Here is a 21,220-nt window from a genome sequence, read left to right as displayed (position 1 = left end):
CCTTGGGAATTATTCTTGCTTCTTACTTTGTCTGAACAAGTTTGTATGAAATTGGGATGATCTGTCTGTTCCTTGAAAATTTGATAGAACTCAGCTTAAAAACCATCTATTCCTCCTGTTGTTTTTAACTGTTTTTTTGATTTTTAAATATAGTATTATGCTTTTTAAATTTTTTGTGAGTCAATAAAGGTTTATTTTTTATTTATTTTTTTTTTTGAGACGGAGTCTCGCTCTGTAGCCCAGGCTGGAGTGCAGTGGCCGGATCTCAGCTCACTGCAAGCTCCGCCTCCCGGGTTCATGCCATTCTCCGGCCTCAGCCTTCCGAGTAGCTGGGACTACAGGCGCCCGCCACCTCGCCCGGCTAGTTTTTTGTATTTCTTAGTGGAGACGGGGTTTCACTGTGTTAGCCAAAGATAGTCTCGATCTCCTGACCTCGTGATCCGCCCGTCTCGGCCTCCCAAAGTGCTGGGATTACAGGCTTGAGCCACCGCGCCCGGCCAAGGTTTATTTTTATAGGAATCCATTTCCATTGAGTTTTCATTATTATTGACAAATAGTTACTCATAATAATTTTCTTTAACTTTCTTTTTTTTTTTTTTTTTGAGACATAGTCTTGCTCTGTCACCCAGGCTGGACCAGGCTAGAGTACAATGGAGCAATCTTGGCTCACTGCAACCCCCACCTCCTGGGTTCAAGGAATGCTCCTGCCTTAGCCTCCAGGGTAACTGGGACTACAGGCACCCACCACCACACCCAGCTAATTTTCTTTGTATTTTTTAGTAGAGACAGGGTTTCACCATGTTCTCCAGGCTGGTCTCGAACTCCTGACCTCAAGTGATCTGCCCACCTTGGCCTCCCAAAGTGCTAGGATTACAGGCATGAGCCACCATGCCCGACTTATGTAGATGTGCATCCTTTTACACTGTATTATTTTTTGGAAATTCTGTCTTTTGATCAGTTTTACTAAAAGGTGTCTATTTTGATAGCTGTCTTAAAAGAGCTGACTCTTGGCTTATTGAGTTTTTTTTTTCCATCTCATTAACTTCCTCTTTAATTTCTGCAGAGAATAACCTGTCTCTGATGGGGGAAGGACATAGATTATTTCTTACTTACTCTCTGACTGGTCCCTATTCAGATTGTTGACCAATCCCCAATTTTTGAGCCCACACATTACACCTCCCTCAACAATATCTGTTACCTCCAATTCTGAGCATTTCAGTTTTGCAAAATATTTGCCAGGTTCTCATATGTGTTTCCTTGTGTAGGTCCTTAGGTTATAGCTTTCTTCCTGCTTCTAATTCAGTTCATCCTCCTCCATAATTCAGTTTTCCAAAAATGTGTTGAAATTTCTCTTACCCTTATATCTTTTCTCCTTTTCTCTTTGCTTAATGTATTCTACCTTTTAAAATCTCTTATTCTCACTTTAGTGTGTTTTGAAAAGGTCAGGAGAAAATTATGCATGTGGTCAATCCACCATTTTTTTAACCCCAGGCATATAAATCCTGTTCTAAAATAGGCATTAACTGAACGTCTGGATGCTATTCTTCTGGAAAAAGCAGAGACTGAGCAACAGTGTCTTTCTCTGAAAAAGGAAAATATAAAAATGAAGCAAGAGGTTGAGGTAAGTCAATATTTTAGTGTTCTTTTTTATTAACTTATATAGTGTAGTCACTAATTTTAGAGGTAAGACTTTAAAAAGCATCTAATCTGATTAACATTTTGTAATATAAACAAAGAAACTGAGATTGAGATTTTAAATCTCAATAGAAAAGAAAAATAACTGAATCACCTAACTATACAGCAACAGAGGTGAATTTACTTGTTGCTTTATCTTTTTTACAGCTATAATGCTATTCTTTAATAAAAGCAAAAAAAAGTAAGTTGATTTTCACACATGACTAAATACCGTTATCTCTTTAGTTCTAGGCTATTCAGAGACATGCTTCTGTTTCTTGCCTATTAGGTCTGAGCTAATTTGAGTTGTAGATCTAATATTGTAGATGTATATTGTCATACTTTAGATAGGCAGCACCTAAGGAGAATTATTGGAATATCAGTATCATGTTTCTGCAAATACGTTTATTCTCATTTACTTTTCTCTCTACTTAGTTTGTGGCTAATATTTTTCCTAAGGGCAGAGGCTTCTTTTGTCTTACTTAAATAATTTATGTGTGCTTATGTTTTGTAATAGGATTCTGTAACTAAGATGGAAGATGCACATAAGGAGTTGGAACAATCACATATAAACTATGTGAAAGAAATTGAAAATTTGAAAAATGAATTGATGGCAGTACGTGCCAAATACAGTGAAGACAAAGCTAACTTACAAAAGGAACTGGAAGAAGCAGTGAATAAGCAATTAGAGCTCTCAGAACAACTTAAGTTTCAGAACAACTCTGAAGATAATGTTAAAAAACTACAAGAAGAGATTGAGAAAATTAGGCCAGCCTTTGAGGAGCAAATTTTATATCTGCAAAAGCAATTAGACGCTACCACTGATGAAAAGAAGGAAACAGTTACTCAACTCCAAAATATCATTGAGGCTAATTCTCAGCATTACCAAAAAAATATTAATAGTTTGCAGGAGGAACTTTTACAGTTGAAAGCTATACACCAAGAAGAGGTGAAAGAATTAATGTGCCAGATTGAAGCATCAGCTAAGGAACATGAAACAGAGATAAATAAGTTGAATGAGCTAAAAGAGAACTTAGTAAAACAATGTGAGGCAAGTGAAAAGAACATCCAGGAGAAATATGAATGTGAGTTAGAAAATTTAAGGAAAGCCACCTCAAATGCAAACGAAGACAATCAGATGTGTTCTCTTCTCTTCCAAGAAAATACATTTGTAGAACAAGTAGTAAATGAAAAAGTCAAACACTTAGAAGATACCTTAAAAGAACTTGAATCTCAACATAGTATCTTAAAAGATGAGGTAACTTACATGAATAATCTTAAGTTAAAACTTGAAATGGATGCTCAACATATAAAGGATGAGTTTTTTCATGAACGGGAAGACTTAGAGTTTAAAATTAATGAATTATTACTAGCTAAAGAAGAACAGGGCTGTGTAATTGAAAAATTAAAATCTGAGCTAGCAGGTTTAAATAAACAGTTTTGCTGTACCGTAGAACAGCATAACAAAGAAGTACAGAGTCTTAAGGAACAACATCAAAAAGAAATATCGGAGCTAAATGAAACATTTTTGTCAGATTCAGAAAAAGAAAAATTAACATTAATGTTTGAAATACAGGGTCTTAAGGAACAGTGTGACAACCTACAGCAAGAAAAGCAAGAAGCAATTTTAAATTATGAGAGTTTACGAGAGATTATGGAAATTTTACAAACAGAACTGGGGGAATCTGCTGGAAAAATAAGTCAAGAGTTTGAATCAATGAAGCAACAGCAAGCATCTGATGTTCATGAACTGCAGCAGAAGCTCAGAACTGCCTTTACTGAAAAAGATGCTCTTCTCGAAACTGTGAACCACCTCCAGGGAGAAAATGAAAAGTTACTATCTCAACAAGAATTGGTACCAGAACTTGAAAATACGATAAAGAACCTTGAAGAAAAGAATGGAGTATACTTACTTAGTCTCAGTCAAAGAGATACCATGTTAAAAGAATTAGAAGCAAAGATAAATTCTCTTACTGTGGAAAAAGATGATTTTATAAATAAACTGAAAAATTCCTATGAAGAAATGGATAATTTCCATAAGAAATGTGAGAGGGAAGAAAGATTGATTCTTGAACTTGGGAAGAAAGTAGAGCAGACAACCCAGTACAACAGTGAACTAGAACAAAAGGTAAATGAATTAACAGGAGGACTAGAGGAGACTTTAAAAGAAAAGGATCAAAATGACCAAAAACTAGAAAAACTTATGGTTCAAATGAAAGCTCTCTCTGAAGACAAAGAAGTATTATCAGCTGAAGTGAAGTCTCTCTATGAGGAAAACAATAAACTCAGTTCAGAAAAAAAACAGTTGAGTAGGGATTTGGAAGTTTTTTTGTCTCAAAAAGATGATGTTATCCTTAAAGAACATATTACTGAATTAGAAAAGAAACTTCAGTTAATGGTTGAAGAGCGAGATAATTTAAATAAACTGCTTGAAAATGAGCAAGTTCAGAAGTTATTTGTCAAAACTCAGTTGTATGGTTTTTTTAAAGATATAGGGTCTGAAGTTTCAGAAGACGGTGAAGAGAAAGATGTTGTTAATATCCTACAGGCAGTTGGTGAATCCTTGGCAAAAATAAATGAGGAAAAATGCAACCTGGTTTTTCAGTGTGATAAAAAGGTATTCGAGTTAGAAAAAGAGATTAAGTGCCTTCAAGAAGAGAGTGTAGTTCAGTGTGAAGAACTTAAGTTTTTATTGAGAGACTATGAACAAGAGAAAGTTCTCTTAAGGAAAGAGTTAGAAGAAATCCAGTCAGAAAAAGAGGCCCTGCAATCTGATCTTCTAGAAATGAAGAATGCTAATGAAAAAACAAGGCTTGAAAATCAGAATCTTCTAATTCAAGTTGAAGAAGTATCTCAAACGTGTAACAAAAATGAAATCCATAATGAAAAAGAAAAATGTTCTATAAAGGAACATGAAAACCTAAAGCCGTTACTAGAACAAAAAGAATCAGAATTACGAGATATGAGAGCAGAGTTGATACTATTAAAGGTACTGTTCATTTGAATTGTATTGTTTCAAATAAATTCTTAGTTCAACTCTAAAATATATACGTTAAACATTTTTACACCTTGACATCAAAAGTAAATTTTTACCATTCAAGTTCAAGTGGCATCTTTCTGAAAAGTGCGTTAGACATTTCCATGTTGTATGTCCAGTTTATTACATTTATTTTTGGGGAGTTTTAGATAATTTTAAAATCTTGAGTTTATAGAAGAGTAAATGATTAGGGATTTAAATGTCTTGGTCAGAAGTTTATCAGTCGCTAGCAAAACAACTAAACGTGAAAAAACTTGAGTTTCATTCTTGTGTGAAATGTCTAGTTATCTTTTGTAAAGAGCACTTTTAAGCAAGAGAGTGAGCTTTGGTGGTATTGCTAAAATTTTTAGGGTTTTCTTTAAAAATTAAAGAATGAAAGTCGTTTATTCATTTCCTTATTACATATGTATTTGATGTATCAGGTTATCTATCTTGGCCTTGCTTACTATTTTTTTTTAATAGTAAATGCCATATGCATAGTAAGGTCAGTATTAATTTTCTGGTCTAACAAGGGAAAATCTGTGACCAAATTGCTTTTTGTAGGAATTCTCTTTGATAATGATTTTCTTATGCTTAACATGATGGCCGGTTCATTATGGAAAATGAATTCTGATTCTGATTTTTATTTTGTTTTGTTTTGTTTTTTCCCCCTGTAAAATCTAGGATTCCTTAGCGAAATCACCTTCTGTACAAAATGATCCTCTGTCTTCAGTAAAAGAGTTGGAAGAAAAATTAGGTAACTATGGTTTTACAGATGTTGTCACAATTAGACAGATTCTTGTTAGTGTTAGAATAGATTGGGAAATACAGTAGCCAAATAATGAGTTGTTAAAAGCACAGTTCGTAGCTGTCTTTTCCTCGAGCTCACATTCTTGCCCCTCTGACACCTGTTTACCTTCTCTTTCAAAAGTGTTACTTTCTATTGTTTAACCCAGGCAAGATTGGTGTGATTTATAAATGGTTTCCTGATTTATTTTGGATTTTTCAGTTATTTAGCAAACTTTATTTAAATGCCCAACTATTCTAGACACTGGTGATAGAAAAGTGGTTGAGGTACAGACCATGTGCTCAAAGATCTCACTGTTATTGCAGTAGTTTGAGGTGTGGACAAGATACAGTACTGACAACATAGGAACTTACACTGTTTTGAGTTAAGAAAAGCAGCATAGAATAGTGTTTTTAGCCGAGTCTTGAAGAATGAGAAATTTTACACGGGAAGAAAGGTATTCTAGGAAGAAGGAAGAGCAGGTGCTTGTAGATTGACATATAGCATACATCAAGGCACATACTAGAAAGTTCCTGGAGAGATAAGAGCCAGATCATGAACCCAACAGTATGATTGATATGCAGAGGAGTTAGGGCTTTATCTTATCCATTTATTCCTCACAGTAACATTATAGGATAGCTCTCTTATTCCCATATAAGGATCAGGAAACAAAGACTTAGAAGTATGTAATGTGCCAATGATCCCTGAAATTAGTGCCCTATTAGATTAGGGTAAGGGAAGTTGAAGAGTAGAATGACTCCCAGTTGTTTATAATAGGTTATTGGGGCAGATTGGGATGTTCAGTTTTAGAAGTAAGTTGAAATACCAGTCCAAGTAGAGATGTTAGAATGCTACGCAAATCTGGAGTTAAGGGGAGAGACCTAAGCTAGAGATAAATATTTGTAGTTAAAGAGTGAGCATAAAAGCCGAGAGAGGGGGCCCGGTGGTTCACACCTGTAATCCCAGCACTTTGGGAGGCCGAGGTGGGCAGATCACGAGGTCAGGAGATGGAGACTATCCTGGCTAACGCTGTGAAACCCCGTCTCTACTAAAAATCAAAACAAAAAAAATCAGCCGGGCATGGTGGTGGGCGCCTATAGTCCCAGCTACTTGGGAGGCTGAGGCAGTAGAATGGCGTGAACCCAGGAGGCGGAGCTTACAGTGAGCCAAGATCACGCCACTGCACTCCAGCCTAGGTGACAGAGCAAGACTCCGTCTCAAAAAAAAAACAAAAAAAAAAAAGCTGGGAGATTGAAATTACTAAGGGAGTATAGCCAAAAGATGGAGACCAGAGACAGTTGTCCATTCATGTAAAGATAGAGAAGATAGAGACAACACAGGAAATTGAGAAGGAGCAGCTAGTGAGGTAGGAAAACGTGGAACATAAAATGTCTTGAAAGCTAAGGCAAGTGACAGGAAGTGAAGTGCTTCAAGAGGGAAAAAGTGGTTAGCCATTGCTAGTGCTCCTGATGTATCAAATAAGATGCCTTAAGCAACACTTAAGACCACTGCCTTAAGCAACAAAGAGGTCAGTGTCCATGACATGCTGGAACCAGAGCTTGATTGCAGTTGATTCTAGAAAAAAATGGGGGAGGCAATGTTTGAGAGCATATATAGACGACTCTTTTCAAGGGATTTGCTATAGGGGAAAGAAAAAGCAATGGGACAAAACTAGAGGGACCTTGTGGTTTAATTTTTTATTTTATGGGAAAAATAACAGCATGTTTGAGATGTTTCACCTATCCCCTACCCTCTTTAACTGCTTTCACTATTTATTCCTGGCCTTAATTTCTTGATGGTAATTTTTCTTGTTGCATGTTTATAAAATATTGGGAAAAAATCTGCTAGAAAGGGGAAAATTGCTGCTGGAGAAGAAGGAGGGAGAATTGTTGCTCTGATGCTTGAGTAGGTAAGGAGACATAGGATGAAATGCAGATGTGAAACGATTGGCCTTTGCTCCACACACAGACACTTCACTATGGTAGCCAGAGGGAAGGTACCGGTGCAAGTAAATTAATAGGCCAGGACAGAAATTTGGATCATAACTGAATTTTTAGAAACAAATACCAAGAAGTCCTGAACTCTGGAGTTCAAATGGGGTAGGTAGCTAAAGAAGTTAACAGAGAGATCCATATTGGATAGGTAAAACATATTACAGGTTTAGTTGGGAAAGTCAGACCCACCAGCCAAGAGGAAGAGTGTACCTATGGAGCATAAATACTGATCTGCATCTGATATCTCCAATACTTGATCCTAATTGGCACACTATTATCTAAAGTCCTGGCATACCTGCATTTCCAGGAAATCTAATGAGAAGTTTTGAAAGCCTGTAATTCCTAGAAACTTATGAAATGGCTAGAGAAAAGTAGACTATTTTGGAGAATTAAAGACAATGGAAACTTTTTACATTGCCTCACATAACAAATAAGCTTCCACTTTAAAAAATGGTATTACTGTTTTTACTGCTTATTTTAATATCAAATTACCAATTTTGTGCTTCCAAATAATCTAGGGCTAAAATAAGCAAGTAATTTGAATTTTTTCCTTTTGAGTTCATATGTAATCCATTTATTTTCTGTTTTTAGAAAATCTGGAAAAAGAAGGCAAAGAAAAGGAGGAGAAAATAAATAAGATAAAATTAGTTGCCGTGAAGGCAAAGAAAGAACTAGATTCCAGCAGAAAGGAGGTGAGCTTACTTTAAAAATGTAAGATTCAGGAATCTTATATTTTAGAAAATCAATAGTTTTTCTATCCATTAAAAAAAAACAAACACCTCTTTAATTTTGCTTGTATTTAAAACAGACCCAGACTGTAAGGGAAGAACTTGAATCTCTTCGGTCAGAAAAGGACCAGTTATCTGCTTCCATGAGAGATCTCATTCAAGCAGCAGAAAGCTATAAGGTAAAAATAGTCATTTTAATAACAAGTTATAAAAGTTATAATCATAACTTCTAAGAAATGTAGTGGAAATATAAAACTATTGTCCACAAAACAGTCACCTTGTATTTTTCAGTAAATATTCTGTTTTGGAGTGCAATGTAATAGAATCCTAACATCAAGATTTTAAAGTGGTTAAGCTTTAAATAGTGGCATGCTTTTTTTTTTTTTTAATGAAGTCTCGATCTTGTCACCCAGGCTGGAGTGCAGTGGTGTAATCTTGGCTCACTGCAACCTCTGCCCCCAGGTTCCAGCAATTCTCCTGCCACAGCCTCCCGAGTAGCTGGGACTACAGGCGCATGACACCATGCCCGGCTAATTTTTGTATTTTTAGTAGAGACAGGGTTTCACCATGCTGGCCAGGCTGGTCTTGAACTCCTGACCTCGTGATCCACCTGCCTCGGCCTTCCAAAGTGCTAGGATTACAGGCATGCGCCACTGCACCTGGCCTAAATAGTGCCTTTAAACTGTTGTTTATAAAAGTAAAATTTTGTTTTGGGATTTCCTAATAAAATCAGTAACAAAAAGATAACCTATTACTACTACGATTATTTGATATTTTTCTGGCCAAGTGAATAAACCTGAAGCTTAAACAAGGTGAAGCATTGTTATTTGGAGGCAATATGCTTGTTTATCTTAGTAACACGAAAATGTATTATTAAAAATACAAGAATTAAAAATGAAAGTACAACAAAATCACTGAATGCAAGATAGACATCACTACATTTCTTCAGGTATTCATTCAGCAAATTTTATATGGCAGACTGAGTTCTGAGTTCTGGGGCAAGTTGGAGGTCAACCAAATAGACTAAGTTCCTGTCCTCTTAGGACTTAAAAAAATCCCAATGGCAATAACAGGCAAACATACAAAAACAGAAGATACATACTATGTAGAAAAGTTAGTTGGGTAGGGAGAAGAGAGTGAGCAGTAATCAGGCAGGATTTGATGAAAAAAAAAATACCACAACAGCCATAAAATCCAATCTTAGGAAGCACTTAAATGAGAAGTTTTGGCACTCAGTGAAAAAAACTGCAAGACTTACGTACAGTGACTGACTATATTTGAACTATCAGTTCTCAAATTGGCTTATAAATTCTGAAACAAATTCATTAAACATTTTAGATTTTTTTTTGGCTGGATCTTGACAGAAAATTCTAAGTTTTAAGTAAAAAACTAGCAAGAGCAGCTAAATTTTTTTTTTTTAATGAAAAGAATAAAGTGACATCCTACTCAAAGAGACACTAAAACTTATGACAGAATTACAGTAATGTGGTAGAATTCTGATGCAGGAATGGTACAGATTAACATAGCAGAAGAGATAGTTACTTCCGCATAACAACAAACAGGTGCCAGGCTCTCTTCTAAGCACTTTACATATCTCAATACACTTAATTCTCAAAACAACCCCCAAGTATATTAGCATCAGCACTTTACAAGTGAGGACTCTGAGGCATAAATCGATTAAAGAACTCAAAAGTCGCAGACTCAGATTTCTTAAGAGACCTCCGGGTCACAGAACAAGTGACAGAGCAGAGCTGGAATTTGAATTCAGGCAGTCTCGTTCCAGATCTGTTGTTTCATCCACTAAGCTATACCATCCCAGTAAAATTTGAAACAGAAACCAATGAAGAAAGAAATTCCTTCTAAGGAATTAGCTTTTTATTTCACTCCACATACCAAAATGTATTCTGGATGGATTAAAGAATTTTGTGAAAAATATTTTTTAAAAACCTAGAATGAAATACTTGATCCTTTAACTGACTTCTGGATACAAAAGACTTTTTCAAACTTTAAATACTAAATTTAGGCCAGGTGCAGTTGCTCACGCCTATAATTCCAGCACTTTGGGAGGCCGAGGTGGGTGAGTCACTTGAGGCCAGGAGTTTGAGATCAGCCTAGCCAACACAGCGAAACCCTGTTTCTACAAAATATACAAAATTTAGCTGGGCATGGTGGCACACGCCTGTATTCCTAGCTACTCTGATGGCTGAGGCACGAGAATCACTTGAACATGGAAGGTGGCAGTTGCAGTGAGCGGGGAGATTGTACCACTGCACTCCTACCTAAAGTATTTTAATGAATTACAAAGGAAAAGATTGAAAGATTTAACTATTTGAAATTGATATGCCTCATCTACCTCTGGAAGAAATTAATTGATTATAGGGTCTCTTAAAATGTAAAGAAGCAAGTTCCTCATGTAACTTACTCTTATGAAGAAGCCCATATATAAATTTTAAATGGGTTTTTTAATGGATTTATAAGATCTTTATATATGAGCATACTAATTTTGTCATGTGTAGATTTAAATTTTCAAATTTCATTACCATATTTTCATATGTAATATAAACTTATGTATAAAAATGTGACAGGATTTAAGGTGGAACCAGAAGTGCTGAAACGTTTATGAATGTTAATCACTTTTAAAAACACATATACCTACGCTCTATTAAGTTCTTCAAGATGCATCGTTATAAAGATACTGAATAATTTTGGAGTTTGTTAATTTGGCTATTTTTTTCAGTGTTCACATCACTTGTAATAACTTGTATCAGTTTATTAAAAGATCTGAACACACAGGAGTCCTAGAGGAACAATAATTTATAATTATTCAGATGTTTAGAAGTGTCTACCCTACATACGGAAAGTAAAAGTAGACTCTTGTATGCCTGGCATTGATTTTTGTGCCAAGACTCCCCTTAGGAATAATACTTGATTAAAATCAGAATTTCCCATAGGGAGCCATTATTTATTATGCCTTGGCATAGCAATTCAGTTTTTACAGCTATTGACAGCAATGGAACCAGAATGAGTAAAAATGAAGAAGGCCAGTTAGAGACTAAGTGGATAAATATCTCTGATTTTTAGAGGAGCCTACCCAAATATAAAAGAAGCACAGAATCTTCTTTCTATGGAAAAGAAAAGACCCTAGTGATACCTCAGCCCTGTGTGCATGTGTGCCAGGAAGTAGCAGACTCAGATTAAAAAGCGTACAAAAACACACTTTGAGAAGCCGTGGCTTGAGGATTGCCTGAAGTTAGGAGTTGAAGACCAGTCTGGCCACATGGTGAAACACCCTCTCTACTAAAAATACAAAAAAAGTAGCCGGATGTGGTGGTGTGTGCCTGTAGTCCCAGCTACTTGGGAGGCTGAGGCAGGGGAATTGCTCGAAGCAGGGAGATGGAGGTTGCAGTGAGCTAAGATCGCACCACTGCACTCCAGCCTAGTGACAGAGCAAGACAGCGTCTCAAAAAAAATTTTTTAAAAGCCAGATTCTAGATTCCCAAGTGCTGTCTTCTACCACTTTTCAAAATCACTAAATGGACAGACTATAAAATCAAAATTCAGATTGTAACAGTTAGCCACCAGTTGAGTCAAATAATTCACCATGTGTAGATCAGAATTAGAAACAAAAGTGCATTAGTCAAGGATCTGATCTGGGAAGCAAGAGCCGGGCATGGTGGCTCACACCTGTTACCCTAGCACTTTGGGAGATCTAGGCAGGCAGATTGCCTGAGCTCAGGAGTTTGAGACCAGCCTGGGCAACATGGCAAAACCCTGTCTCTACCAAAAATACAAATATTAGTTGGCCGTAGTGGCACACACCTATAGTCCCAGATACTTGGGAGGCTGAGGGAGGAGAATCACTTGAACCCAGGAGACAGAGGTTACAGTGAGCTGAAGTTGCACCGCTGCACTCCAGCCTGGGCGACAGAGCAAGACCCCATCTCAAAAAAAAAAGATCTGGCAAGCACGATCCAAAAGAGTGTAAATGCCCCAGAAGACCCACCAGAGGCCAGGCTCAGTGGCTTATGCCTGTAATTCCAACACTTTGGGAGGCTGAGGCATGTGGATCACCTGAGGTCAGTTCAAGACCAGCCTGGCCAACATGGTGAAACCCTGTCTCTACTAAAAATATAAAAATTAGCCGGGTGTGGTGGCACGTGCCTGTAATCCCAACTACCCAGGAGGCTGAGGCAGGAGAATCACTGGAACCTGGGAGGCGGAGGGTGCAGTGAGCCAAGATCGTGCCACTGCACCCTAGCCTGGCAACAGAGACTCCATCTTAAAAAAAAAAAAAAAAAAAAAAACCCACTAGAGAAGCCTGCAGAGGTGAGCCAAGGACGTAAGAGGTCCAGGTCCAGAGGAAGGCCACTGCCAGGCTTCACAGTCCTCTTGGTTAATGTCGTTTCTCTTTTACGCATAGTATCTCAGTGGAACTTCCAAAAGTAAACTTTGCAAGAAAACATAAACACTGTGCTAGCAATAAAACCACATTTAGATACCACCTCACTTAAGTCAGGATGGCTACTATTAAAAAGTCAAAAAAATAACAGGTGCTGGTGAGGTTGCAGAGAAAAAGGAACACTTACACTTTTGGTGGGAGTGTAAATTAGTTCAACCATTGTGGAAAACAGATTCCTCAAAGACCTAAAAACAGAAATACCGTTTGACCCAGCAATCCCGTTACTGGGTATATACCCAAAGGAATATAAGTCATTGTGTAATAAAGACATATGTACGCGTATGTTCTCTGCAGCAAATCATGATAGCAAAGACATGGAATCAACCTAAAGGCCTGTCAGTGGTAGACTGGATAAAGAAAATTGGTATATATACACCATGGAATACTACACAGCCATAAAAAAATATGAGATTATGTCCTTTGCAGGGACATGGATGAAGCTGGAAGCCACTATCCTTAGCAAACTAATGCAGGAACGGAAAACCAAATACCACATGTTCTCTCTTACAAGTGGGAGCTAAATGATGAGAACACATGGACACATACAGAGGAACAACAGACACTGGGGCCTAACGGAGGGTGGGAGGAGGGAGAGGATCAGGAAAAATAACTAATGGGTACTAGGCTTAATACTTGGATGGTGAAATAATCTGTACAACAAATCCCTGTGACACAAGTTTGCGTACATAACAAACCTGCACATGTACCCCCGAAATGAAAAGTTAAAATTTTTTTAAAAACACCATTTACTTCCTGCGGGTGCGCAGGCTGTGGCCATCTACCTCTCTGTTGCTCTTCCCATCAGAGAAGATGGCCCTGGAAACGGTGCCGAAGGACCTGCGGCATCTGCGGGCCTGTTTGCTGTGTTGACTGGTCCAGACTATAGACCAGTTTGAATGTGATGGTTTTGACAATTGTGATGCATATCTACAAATGAAAGGTAACTGAGAGATGGTGTATGACTCCACCAGCTCTTCCTTTGATGAAATCATTGTGATGATGAGTCCAGAGGACAGCTGGGTCTCCAAGTGGCAGCGAGTCAGTAACTTTAAGCCAGGTATATATGCGGTGTCGGTCACTGGTTGCCTGCCTCAAGGAATTGTGTGGGAGCTGAAAAGTCGAAGTGCCTACAAATCCAGAGACACAGCTATAAAGACCTAGCAAGCTGCAGGGCTGCCAGCATCTTTGCTCTCCACTTCCTGCCTCTGCTTATTTCTTGTTGTGGTACTAAATGAGCAGAACTTCAAATACTTCCTTCCCTCCAATTCAGACTCAGCTGACTGTTGAGAGAGCAGCACATCATTTTATCATTTTATCTTCTTTGGACTACAAGTGGGGTGGGAGGGATTTGGGTTGGTGGATTAACAGATGGAATTGAGGAGAGAGTAGGATGCTGATTTTCCTACCCATGGCCCAGGGCTGTGCCTTCCTTATGCTGAGGACTCTAGGTCAAATGTCAATAAATATGAACCTCTAGGAAAAAAAAAAAACACCATTTTGCTAGTAATTTTGCATGCACATTTGTGGGAAGAATAGAAGTTTTCCAGAAACAAAGGCAAAAACAGGATTTATAAGGAAGGAGAGAGAAGAACATGAAGAACTACATGTAGTCTCAAAACAATCTCATTTACATATTTTGGTGGATAACCTAATTAGCTTGTGTGTGGCAAAAAAAAGTCTGATCATTCTGTCCTTCAGTAGGCCAACTGGGAATATCAAAGCAAATTCAGTTGGCTTTGGATTCTTCAGTAAATATTGAAAGTGTCACTGCGGAGTATGAGAGACTAAATCTATGAATGTCTTCCAGTGTTCTTTCATTAGCACCTTTACCTTATATTAGGCCAGGGCTGGAGTATTTCTCTCATCAGAATTCTTCAGGTGGAGTTAGGTATCCAGGTTAAACTTTTTATCCTCTATCCTTAAGTTGTGTTTACATTTTGGAAGTTCATTGTTGTTAATGAGTAGACTATTTAACCTTGGAGCTATTATATTGTTTATATTTAAAATTTTCTTCTCCTTTCATACATTTCCCCCACCCTCCAATACTAAAAGTTTTCCAAAATGTGCTGTTTTTATTACCTAATGCCAGTTAGGTATTCTGTTCAACTTGGGTAAATATTTTAAGCATCCAGAATGGACTCATGAATCTTAAGGTGGCTTGATGATAAAGTCTGACCTGTTGAATGCATAATAATATACCAAAGTTAAATCCTTCTTTTATTGAAGAATCTTTTATTAGAATATGAAAAGCAGTCAGAGCAACTGGATGTGGAAAAAGAACGTGCTAACAATTTTGAGCATCATGTTGAAGACCTTACAAGACAACTAAGAAATTCGACTTTGCAGGTAATTTTTTAATAAATTCAAAAATGAAAACTATAACAGGTGTGTTTTAATCTCAATACTTTGTGCATAAATTCAAAAATGAAAACTATAACAGGTGTATTTTAATCTCAATACTTCAAAAATGAGAACTATAACAGGTGTATTTTAATCTCAATACTTTGTGCATAAACATAAAAAAAAATAGTCAGAAACAGAATTTATTCCCCCCACCCCCCGCTTTACCCTCCTCCCCACTTGTGAGAGAAGAATAAGACGAAACAGCTAGCAACTATCTTGCTTATTATTCTAATCTTAATTCCCCTAGAGGATTGGTTGGTTGGTTGGGGGTGGGTTTGTTTTTCATTTCTGCTCTTTACTCTGCCAGTGCACCTGGTCTCTTGTAAAGTTTACCATATTAGTGACAGATTTTGAAACTTAATTTAACATTATCGTTCTATAGCATGGACTTTGAAATCTTCATTTGTCACACTATGCCAGTATTCTCGTTAGTGTACCTGTTCATTCTTCTCTGCTGTGTATGTTTTCTGCATGTTTATAGTAATGAATCATTTGTCATTTCAGTGTGAAAAAATAAATTCTGATAATGAAGATCTGCTGGCTCGTATTGAGACACTACAGTCCAATGCCAAATTATTAGAAGTACAGATTTTAGAAGTCCAGAGAGCCAAAGCAATGGTAGACAAAGAATTAGAAGCTGAAAAACTTCAGAAAGAACAGAAGATAAAGGTAAAAACAATCCTGCGAGATTGATTCACATATATATGATGCATTTATCAAAATATTTAAATGAAAGGAAGACTTACTAAAGAGTAGCATTTATGAATATAGCACAGTTCATTAATTCCTTAATACCAACCATAAATTTGAGAATCCATGCTGTGATTTGGGGGTGTATATATTTTAAACATTGAAATATTACCAAACTTTTTGTATTTTAGTGTGTCAGATTTATTTTATTTATTTATTTATTTATTTATTTTGAGACAGAGCCTTGCTCTGTTGCCCAGGCTGGAGTGCAGTGGCACAATCTCAGCTCACTGCAAGCTCCGCCTCCTGGATTCACGCCATTCTCCTGCCTGAGCCTCCCGAGTAGCTGAGATTACAGGCACTCACTACCAAGCCCAGCTAATTTTTTGTGTGTGTTTTTAGTAGATGGGGCTTCACTGTCAGGATGGTCTCAGTCTCCTGACCTTGTGATCTGCCCGCCTGGGCCTCTCAAAGTGCTGGGATTACAGGCGTGAACGACTGCGCCCGACCGTCAGATTTATTTTAAAGCCCCTTAAAAATACCTTTTTAATGTTGGTTGGGTTGTGTGGGTTGTTTTTATTTTTAATTTCAGGAACATGCCACTACTGTAAATGAACTTGAAGAACTTCAGGTACAACTTCAAAAGGAAAAGAAACAGCTTCAGAAAACCATGCAAGAATTAGAGCTGGTTAAAAAGGTAAAATAAAACACTAGGATCAAAATTGGTGTAATATTCACGTTGTTCTGTTTTGTTGTTCTGTTTGTTCTGTTCTTTCTGTGATCTTGCTCTGTGGTCCAGGCTGGAGTGCAGTGGCCTGATCTCGGCTCACTGCAACCTGTGCCTCCCGAGTTCAAAGCAATTATTGAGCCTCAGCCTCCCGAGTAGCCGAGATTCCATGCATGCACCACCACACCCGGCTAACTTTTTGTATTTTTGGTAGTGAAGGAGTTTCACCATTTTGGTGAGGCTTGTCTTGAACTCCTGACCTCAAATGATCTGTCCATGTCAGCCTCCCAAAGTGCTGGGATTACAGGTGTGAGCCACCGCACCCAGCCTGCATTGTTAAACTATTCTATACATGTTGAAAAGAAATATTTTAGAATGTTACTTGTGGTACTAAAATAATGCTTTATAAATTACTTGCTCAAAAAATTGAAAATTTAACTTCTCTAAGTACCAGTCCTTTCAGAAGAATCTAAGCTCATGAGTTATAAGATTTTGGTTTGACATTTCATTTTGTGTACATGATTGTTGTATGACACATTAAGATTTAATTAATGTCAAAGCTTGAAATTTGTATTATACTTAAAACTTTGGCTGACTTTGCTCCTTCAAAGATTAGGCTAAAAAGAAATGTACTAGTATATAAGAGCCACTTGAAGTATTAGTATTTAATAAATAAGAGCTCCACAGGCTACAACTGCCCATTGTAGTTCGTTATAATGAAATAAAATGAAACTAAGAAAGTTGGGTTAAACTATTGGAAAATATTTTGTGAAATTAAAAACTAGAAAATATCCAACTCCTCATTTCTTCATTACAGTGTAAACGATTTGAGTATTACAGAAAAGCATCCATTTATTGCTGTGGCATCATTTTAGCAATTTTACAAATGAACTGATCTACTATTGTCTAAATCTTTTATTTATAAAATGTGCAGGATGCCCAACAAACCACATTGATGAATATGGAAATAGCTGATTATGAACGTTTGATGAAAGAACTAAATCAAAAGTTAAGTAATAAAAACAACAAGATAGAAGATTTGGAGCAAGAAATAAAAATTCAAAAACAGAAACAAGAAACCCTACAAGAAGAAATAAGTGAGTTAAATAAAGTTCACTTTACCTTTTAATTATGTCATCATAACTTGATTTAGTGGGGGGCATTTCTTGTTTATTTCACCAGTCTTTCACTGTCAAGTGTTTAACAGGATAAATGTTACTGGGGCCCAGAATGGGTGTAAAACTGTTTGCCATTAAGATGTTTATAGTCCACATTTATTCACTTTAACATTTCTTAAGTACCTTGCTGTTGTCTGGGTTAACTGAGATTGTCATGGATTGTAATTGTAAAAGCTGGGAGATGGGTACAGTAGAGTTTATGGCACTGTTGTTACTACTGTCACATATGTTTGAAGTATTCCATAATAAAAAGCTAAAACAGGCTTCTTTTAAAGATGAGCCAATACAAAGAAGACATTATTTGTGTATTCAAATTCACTCATAAAAAATGTTTCATCTTTTTCTGCTGAAATTATTTCTTGTGCTAGCTTCATTACAGTCTTCAGTACAACAATATGAAGAAAAAAACACCAAAATCAAGCAATTGCTTGTGAAAACCAAAAAGGAACTGGCAGATTCAAAGCAAGCAGTATGTTAATTTTTCAGTTTCATATTTTAGTACTTATTCATAATTTGTTTATGAGTAACATTTTTAAAAATTTAACCAAGATTCTCATTCTGTAGGAAACTGATCACTTAATACTTCAAGCATCTTTAAAAGGTGAGCTGGAGGCAAGCCAGCAGCAAGTAGAAGTCTATAAAGTAAGGTTTTTACTTTTTAAGATTAAAAAAATGTTTTTTCATGTAGAAGTGAGGTACCATTCAGAGATTTTACTAATTATCCTATAAGGATATCTAGAAAGATTCCTCAACATTTTGAGGAATTTGCAACAATAAATCAAGTCTGGTATATAACTGGAGTATATTGTTTAGCTCAAGCTAGATTATTTTCATATATTTGGAAATTTGTAATACACGGTAGAATAGTGCAAAATAAGCATGCATCTGAACTTTCTAAATGATATTGCAGTCACAAGAAACAGTTTATAAAATGATTTTCTATGTTTGCTACGTTTGTATATATTTTTACATATATAATGTCTTGAAGTATTTAAACATTGTATGTGTATGTTAAATATGTAGTCTGGGATTTTCTTTTTTTTTTAATCGATGTTGGTTTAAGAAAAGATAAATTAGAAAATGTTCTACTTGTCTCTTTTTCAATAATAATACATAAAAATATTTCGCTACTTAATTATGCCTTATATGTACTTATGTCTCAAACCTAAAGTTTGTGTTTTAAGGAAAACCTCTTTAACTAGTGAAGGTAGGATTTGCTAAAGCTAAATTTAAAGATTTACCCCCAGATACAGCTGGCTGAAATAACATCAGAGAAACACAAAATCCACGAGCACCTGAAAACCTCTGCAGAACAGCACCAGCGTACGCTAAGTGCGTACCAGCAGAGAGTGACAGCGCTACAGGAGGAGAGTCGTGCCGCCAAGGTGCGTTCTTCAGGGCAGCCACAGCGAGCCACTGGGATTTTATTGTCAGCTAGTCATTGGTGTTTACTCCAGGGCTGTGCTCTCCCTTTTTAGTATTTTGTTGTTAAGAGCACTTATTAGATTAAGACCTGTTCAGTTAATCTGCCTCTCACCCCAATCCCGTGCCAACCCCGGTCATAATTTGGATCACTTTTTTTGCCAAAAGGAAAAACATGATGTTTTTTCCATTTCAACCTTGTTTTGCAATTTATGTGTCACTTCTTTATAAAACTTTTTTTTATTAGAAAGGTGTTACACTTCTTTCTGAGAGCTAAATGATGATAAAATAACATTTTAGTAGCACGGCTGTGGGGGCCTACTTTCTTGTCATCATCCAAAACAGGCAAAGTGCAGTGGTTGTGTTAGATGCAGGTCTTACTTAAGCAATCATGGCAACACGGTTGTGGGAGTTTACAGATCACTTCAGGAAAGTGGAAGACCTAGAACTTAACACTTACCACCCTGTTTTGAAAACTGAAGTTCAAATAATTTATTTGAGTTAATTTGCCTCAAATTTATAAAAGGGATATCATAAGAGAAAATGTTTATAAAGTTCCAAAAGCACATAGTGCCACTATAAAATGTATGGTTAGTAAATTAATCTACCAGGGTAGAAGACATGGTAGAAACGGATCTCTTATCAGAAAAAAAAAAAATGTATTATTGAGAGGCCTTTGAAAAGTGTAAGGCCTCCCAATGGATATCCTAATTACCCTGATTTGCTTATTACACATTGTATGTATCCATCAAAATATCACATACACCCCATAAATATGTACAATTATGTATCAATTGAAAAGAAAATTAAGTGTAAAGCCAACAGAAGTATACTTTTTAGCAGGGTTAATCAAGGAACCAAAAAGTATGTCAGCCATTTTTCTTACTTTAAAAAACAGGTTTTTATCTCAATTTATTAATCTCTGAAAGAAAATAGAAGGACCCTGTTACGATACAAAACGTTTCTCTCTTTTAAATGTTATAGGCAGAACAAGCTACTGTAACCTCTGAATTCGAGAGCTACAAAGTCCGAGTTCATAACGTTCTAAAACAACAGAAAAATAAATCTATGTCTCAGGCTGAAACTGAGGGCGCTAAACAAGAAAGGTAAAGTCTAAATTAAATATGCAGTTTTCCTCCCACAATGCAGGTTCTTCACCAAGGAGATTGAAAATCCTATTATGTTTTTGTGTGTGGTTTTTTTGTGTTTTCTTGAGTGGTTTTTTTTTTTTTTTGAGACAGAGTTTCGCTCTTGTTGCCCAGGCTGGAGTGCAGTGGTGCAATCTCAGCTTGCTGTCACCTCTGCTTCCCGGGTTCAAGCGATTCTCCTGCCTCAGCCTCCTGAGTAGCTGGGATTACAGGCATGCACCATCACGCCCAGCTAATTTTTGTATTTTTAGTAGAGACAGGGTTTCACCATGTTGGCCAGGCTGGTCTCAAACTCCTGACCTCAGATGATCCACCCACCCTCAGCCTCTCAGAGTGCTGGGATTACAGGCGTGAGCCACAGCACCTAGCCTAAACTCCTATTATGATTTTTAACTGTGAAATTATGTATATTGTTACCAAAGAAAACAGGATTTCTTGGCTTCACTGTGTCTGCAGACAGTAACAGGGAAACTTCATTACAAAGGACACTGTTACAAACTCTAAAATTAGATGTTAAAGTGCACAGTGAGGCCAGGATATGAGATAATAGGCTAACAGTTCAATTTGGTCTTAATAAGATCTTGTCATGGTAGAAATACCGGCATTAAAATTACATTATGATTTGTTTTTCCAATTTTGAAAATTCAGAAGTGAAAATTAAAATGCGAAGTATACTTATTTGCCATTAATTTAGGTTAAACAGAAGTTGCTTTAAAATATTTTACTTATTTCAAAAAATTTTAAATTTCATACTGAATTTTGGTCTAGAATTAAACTTTTCTTGTTTATGACCATTTCAGTTCTGTTTGAATGGTATATTGTTTATGCTGCTTTAAAAGTAGCATACAAATCCTGTTTGCACTGGGAGTAAGAGATAGGGCATTCCATGGCATCTGTGTTTTGTCTTTGAGTAGCAGTTCAGTATTCAAAGCAGTTTTACATCTGACTCTTACTGTTCTAAACAAGACTAATTATTATGGATTTTTGTATGTTT

The 21,220-nt window shown here is 36.7% G+C and overlaps 1 protein-coding gene and 1 pseudogene across 8 annotated transcripts in view; both read left to right on the top strand.

The window, feature by feature from the left end:
• GCC2 (GRIP and coiled-coil domain containing 2) overlaps nt 1–21,220 on the top strand; it is a 63,742-nt gene that overhangs the window by 21,187 nt on the left and 21,335 nt on the right. For all 7 annotated transcript variants that reach the window (XR_636827.3, XM_003909094.5, XM_009184899.3 and 4 more), the window contains 13 exons: nt 1,517–1,621; nt 2,192–4,663; nt 5,375–5,447; nt 8,063–8,163; nt 8,280–8,378; nt 14,885–15,004; nt 15,566–15,730; nt 16,344–16,448; nt 17,413–17,575; nt 18,025–18,125; nt 18,221–18,298; nt 18,904–19,041; nt 20,063–20,184. Coding sequence is in view for 6 of the 7 variants with exons in the window: in XM_003909094.5 (XP_003909143.2) it covers nt 1,517–1,621; nt 2,192–4,663; nt 5,375–5,447; nt 8,063–8,163; nt 8,280–8,378; nt 14,885–15,004; nt 15,566–15,730; nt 16,344–16,448; nt 17,413–17,575; nt 18,025–18,125; nt 18,221–18,298; nt 18,904–19,041; nt 20,063–20,184 (3,842 nt within the window). In the remaining variant the exon portion in view is untranslated. The remainder of the gene's footprint in view (nt 1–1,516; nt 1,622–2,191; nt 4,664–5,374; nt 5,448–8,062; nt 8,164–8,279; nt 8,379–14,884; nt 15,005–15,565; nt 15,731–16,343; nt 16,449–17,412; nt 17,576–18,024; nt 18,126–18,220; nt 18,299–18,903; nt 19,042–20,062; nt 20,185–21,220) is intronic.
• Nucleotides 13,308–14,240, top strand: LOC108581725 (annotated as a pseudogene). Its single transcript, XR_001894408.3, has one exon. The product of XR_001894408.3 is annotated as a transcription elongation factor SPT4-A-like (transcript).

Source organism: Papio anubis, chromosome 14 (assembly GCF_008728515.1).
Source record: "Papio anubis isolate 15944 chromosome 14, Panubis1.0, whole genome shotgun sequence".
NCBI classification, from domain to species: Eukaryota; Metazoa; Chordata; class Mammalia; order Primates; family Cercopithecidae; genus Papio; species Papio anubis.
Note: the sequence above shows the minus strand (reverse complement) of the source record. Positions and strands in the feature narration are given on the sequence as shown.